The sequence below is a fragment of the Durio zibethinus genome, chromosome 27, assembly GCF_047325235.1.
Source record: "Durio zibethinus cultivar Kanyao isolate XHJ-2024 chromosome 27, ASM4732523v1, whole genome shotgun sequence".
Taxonomy (NCBI): domain Eukaryota; kingdom Viridiplantae; phylum Streptophyta; class Magnoliopsida; order Malvales; family Malvaceae; genus Durio; species Durio zibethinus.
The window spans coordinates 11,171,143-11,176,088 of NC_143188.1; the positions used below are offsets into that span (position 1 = coordinate 11,171,143).

The 4,946-nt window shown below is 36.4% G+C and overlaps 1 protein-coding gene across 1 annotated transcript; it reads right to left on the reverse strand.

Moving 5' to 3' along the window:
• Nucleotides 1–4,946, reverse strand: LOC111279593 (2,3-bisphosphoglycerate-independent phosphoglycerate mutase-like). Its single transcript, XM_022866547.2, has 9 exons — nt 4,665–4,946; nt 3,790–3,917; nt 3,416–3,566; nt 3,103–3,306; nt 2,129–2,547; nt 1,480–1,672; nt 1,306–1,401; nt 681–836; nt 1–418 (listed from the first exon to the last, which is right to left on the reverse strand). The coding sequence occupies exons 1-9, from the start codon at nt 4,827–4,829 to the stop codon at nt 254–256; spliced, it is 1,677 nt and encodes a 558-aa protein (XP_022722282.2). The 5' UTR covers nt 4,830–4,946; the 3' UTR covers nt 1–253.

A 4,946-nucleotide genomic window follows, 5' to 3' on the forward strand; every position in this document is an offset into this window, starting at 1 on the left:
TAAGGGGGAAAAAAAAGTCGGTCATCCCCACTTGACCACGAATAGATAAAATCATGAGGTAATATTAGAGGCAATGAAACCAAAAATTTTCCCTACACGTTAGGGAAAAAATACTCAACCACAAATATCTACCAAAATACAATAGTTAATTTTTTTTTTTTTTACCAAATTATCCTTATTCTGAATTATTGTTTCGGCACTCGCCTCGTGAAAATAGAGCAAAATATAATCTAGGCCATGTTCTCATGCAAGCCTAGTTGCCGACTACTTCAATGAGTGTTGGCTCATAGTCATTGGGAGCTATATAACCATGGAGATTCATGACGGTTGCAGCCACATTGGCAAGTCCGCCATCAGGAACATCATTGCGGAATCTAACACCAGGTGCCAATCCTGGACCTCCAATTGCAATAGGCACCTAAATTGCAAAATCCAAAATACACATCAGAAATTTGAGAAGTAAATTTTCCACCAACTCAACAAGAAATGAAAAAACCTTTTCTCCAACTCAACAAGAAATGAAAAGAAGATTCTAAATGAAGAAAATACGAGTTTTGAGAATGTGATAAGATGGCATATATCATGCAAATTCACATCAAGCCACCCCAGCATGTATTAAATAAAACAAAGTCTAGCACTTGAAACTTTTTTTCTTTCCAAGAAAGATTTTGGAAACTTACAGGTAGACAAGTGTGGGAGGTGAGTATTTGGAGACCACCATTCTTGTCATAAAGAGGTTGCCCAGACTTGTTCCTCTTCACCATGTCCTCGGCATTGCCATGGTCTGCAGTCACAACATATATTCCACCGACTTGCTCTATGGCATCAAGGATCATCTGCAGCCGTTCAACAATATAATCAAGTAAGAAAAACTCTTTTACAAGACAAGAGTTGTTATGCTTCAGATTAAAATTGGATGAAAAATCAACTTATCAATAAAAAGATTTGGGCATGAATGTCAAAAATGGGTGATAAGCCCAATGATACGTGTCTTGTGTGGGATACTTCAGGAGAAATAAATAGAAAAAGCAATATGGATTTCCAATGATAAGTTTCCCACCAGCATCATATGAAGGTTGAGTTTGGCCCCACTCAAGTGCCTTAGGTGGACAGGAAACTGAAGACTTCCACTCAAACTAGTGAACTCAAGAGGAGACCAACATAGATAACCCATTTAACATTATTTTCCCCTAAACATCCACATTCTAATTTATCTTTATATTTATACATTTCATAACTAGCAAAATCACAACTGATTTTGATTCATCAAAATGTAAAATCATTAGAAAGTTAGAGCCATCATACCTTGACAGCTTCATCAGCAGTCTTGCATCCCACAATTGTAGCCTGGATATCTCCTGTATGACCCACCATGTCACTATTTGGTATGTTCACACGTACCTAAACCAATAATAAAAGAGCTATTCAGCATCTTCCATCAATTCGAATGCCTATTGATAGTAGTCTATTAATGATCACCTGGTCAAATTTGCGGCTCAGAATTGCATCCCTAGCCTTTTCACCAATCTCCAATGCCTTCATCTTGGGTTGAACATTGAATGTAATGCCAACATCACTTGGAATTTCAACATATTCTTCCATTTCAGCATTGAAATAGCCAGAGCGATTTCCATTCCAGAAGAAAGTGACATGACCAAATTTGACAGTCTCACTGTTGATACAGGAAGGGGAAAATTAACATACAGCAAAGCAAGTAAATAATAGACATGATGATTTGAACTCCACATTTCACTGAAAGCATGATTCCCAGATAAAAGTAAGCATATAACTCTTTTCCCATGATAGAAGATGAATATGGTGGGAGACAAGTCTCATGAACCTTCATTTATCCTGGTGATCACAGCTAGGGTCCTGGATTAACTTTAACATTGAGAGACAAGTACATAGACTTGGAATTTCAAACTAACAAGCAAAAACAAAGGAAACATGCAACTAGAAAGAAGCCTGAAAACAAGCAATAGAGAATGTGTAGGGCTATTGGCCACAGGTTCAAACTATAATCCTCACCCGGTCAGTCAAAGAAACAAATCAATTTCTTTGAACACTTTGTTCTGTAAAATCAACAAACATCAGAGGTACGGATTATAATGACTTGAGCTAAACGCACCTGCAGGCAAAAGTACGGATACCATTATGCACCAGATATTCACCAGATGTTCTGTCAATCTCAGGTGGAGAAACAAGGTAGCGGCTTGGAAGCTTCAATTCACCATCATACTGAAGCATTCCAGCATAACGAATTTTAGGGACTCGTTTACGATCAAATTTGTCAAAATCTTGATATTCTAGTGCCTTAGCAAGCATAACCATTCGATCTGCTCGGAAGTTAACAGTAACAACAGCATCACCATCTACTATTGGACCCACAGCCTTCTTGTTCTCATCAACAATGACAAAGGGAGGTAAGTACTGGTCATTGGCATTTTCCCTTAATTTCTTTACAGCTTCAACAGCACTTGTAAACTTGTGTGGGGCTTCACCAAGAACTTGAGCATCCCATCCTCGTTTCACAACATCCCAGTCATTCTGTAAAAGATCCCTCACAAAAATTAGCTTCTTGATCCATTCAAATAAAGACAAAACATGTTATCCGCGATCCAACTGTTTGGACAAGGTAGAATATCTTAGAGAGATTCATCAGGTATTTGTATTCCTTGTCTGAACGGTAAGGCACATGGGTAAGTGGTTGAACTATGTCTCAAGCCTAGAGGCCAAAAAAAAATAAGCAAACCAGGATTCTTTCTGCCAAAATCAGTCCCAAGATGCCTGCCTTATCACAATTGTTATAGGAATCATCCATTAGTAGAAATGCTTACTTTGACATAAAACCAATACCAAATAAAAAAAGCAATAAAATCTACTACCCCCCCCCCCCCCCAAAAAAAAAAAAAACAGATTTAGAGAAAGCACTAATAAAAAGAAAAAGGAAGAGTGATTTAAATAATAATCAGAATTCTTCTATCTTTCAGATTTTTGCAAAATACAGAAAATAATGGATCCATAGCAAATTGTTCATGCAAAACAATATAATCACCTTAACTAGTCAACATGCTTTTGGGACTTCTGACAATTATTTCTCACCTCATAACGGTCCATTGTGACATACATGCGGCCTCCACCAGATGCAATGCGGGCATCAACACCATTTTCACGTAATTTTGCAAGGTCATTCTCAAGAGTCTCCACAAAGCCTACACTTGAGCCATCCAAAACATCACGACCATCGGTTAGAATATGAACACGAATTCTTTTAGCACCATGCTCACTAGCTCCCTTCAGTAACAGCTGCAGGAAAAGAAAAATAAATAAACATACTTAAAGAATGGAAATGAATTACCATTAGAGAAGTCAAACCCTGAAAAGATAGAAGCCTATCCTGAATGACCAAAATTACCTGCAATTGATCAAGTCGAGAGTGGACACCACCATCACTAAGTAATCCAATCAGGTGCAGAGTTCCCTTTTCAAAAGATTCACTTATATACTTAAATCCTTCTCCCTCATAGATTTTCCCAGAGGCAAGAGCAAGATCAACAAGCTTAGCCCTATAGTTACGGATGAATTAACAAGTTAGAACACAGGGAGCATGGTTAACTTGCCAGAAGTCCATCTTAGAAGGAAAGAAAAGGAGTGCCACAAAAAGTAAAAGACATGTAGAATACTATGAAATTAGAAACATTAAAAAAAAAAATAGCATTAAATTTAATTATCAAAAAACCAAGCATTTGCACAAAAAAAAATCACCTAAAATCAAGAAGAGAAGCTTACCCTTGAGCAAAAATGCGTCCTGCACCGAGAGCATTGTGACCAACTTCACTGTTTCCCATGTCATCCTCTGTTGGAAGCCCTACAGCAGTTCCATGAGCTCTGACTAATCTCCATTTTTCTGGGGCACCCTATCAACAAAATCATTATCACTCAAATTAAGTCTCATTACATAATGGCATATGGAATCCTTATTGGCGGAATCAAGCTGAAATAAACCATATACCAAACATGTAAATTCTGAAGCCGAATGAATAATAATGAAATATATAAAAGTAGTAGATGCAGAAGAAGAATTTATATATATATATATATATATATGTATGTATGTATGAATCTATATCTTATGTATAAGTATATTTACAGTTTGATGCACTGTACTATCAGTCACTCAAATCACACTGTCAACTCATTAAGCATAAACTGAAAAGTTCAAACTTTCTTGAAATTATAAATTCAAAAGTTCCAATGTTTAATAAAACAAAATTATCAAAATTTTAAATACTTTAAAATTTATTTTCTTATATGAAAAGGTGGATCTGAACCCAGCAAATTGAGCAAAAAAAAAAAAAAACAACACTTTTAACATCAGATCTGATACCCAAATGTTAAAAAGTTTCAAACTTTTATAAATTTACAATAACATTAGAATGATAGAAGCTAGAAACAAGCAGGAAGCTCAAGATCTAATTAATACAAGCACAAAACTAAAATCCAACTTTCAAAAACAAAAAAACCCAAAGATGAAAACCTCATTCGCATAGAAAAAATGGGATCCATACCGAATATTAGCATGAGAACGATTGATTACCCAGATCTAAGTTAAATTTTTTACATTGAAATTTAAAGAATAAATATTGATAGACAAAAAGTTAAACCTGTTTGAGGGAATCCATGGTGGGAGTTTCAGCAACATGGATGCAATTGAAATCATCGGGCTTGTTCTCGCCCCAGCCATCGAGAACCACGAGGGCAATGGTCTTACCCTTTGGAAGCTTTGGGTGATCCTCCAACTTCCACGATACCTGCCCTGAACTCCCCATTGTTATATGTTGATGTTACCCTTTTTTTCTAGTTTCTGGTTTTAACTGAGAGAGGATTCGCTACTTTTATAAGAAAGAAAATCGAAAGATCAGCAAAAGAGGGTGACGGCGTGAATC

What these genes read in the sequence shown, in the direction of transcription:
- LOC111279593 (XM_022866547.2), bottom strand. Translation starts at nt 4,829, where the DNA reads ATGGGGAGTTCAGGGCAGGTATCGTGGAAGTTGGAGGATCACCCAAAG. An exon ending in TCACAATGGACCGTTATGAG is followed by an intron (nt 2,548 to 3,102) that starts GTGAGAAATAAT and finishes GATCTTTTACAG; the next exon opens with AATGACTGGGATGTTGTGAA. An exon ending in CTGCTGATGAAGCTGTCAAG is followed by an intron (nt 837 to 1,305) that starts GTATGATGGCTC and finishes GAACGGCTGCAG; the next exon opens with ATGATCCTTGATGCCATAGA.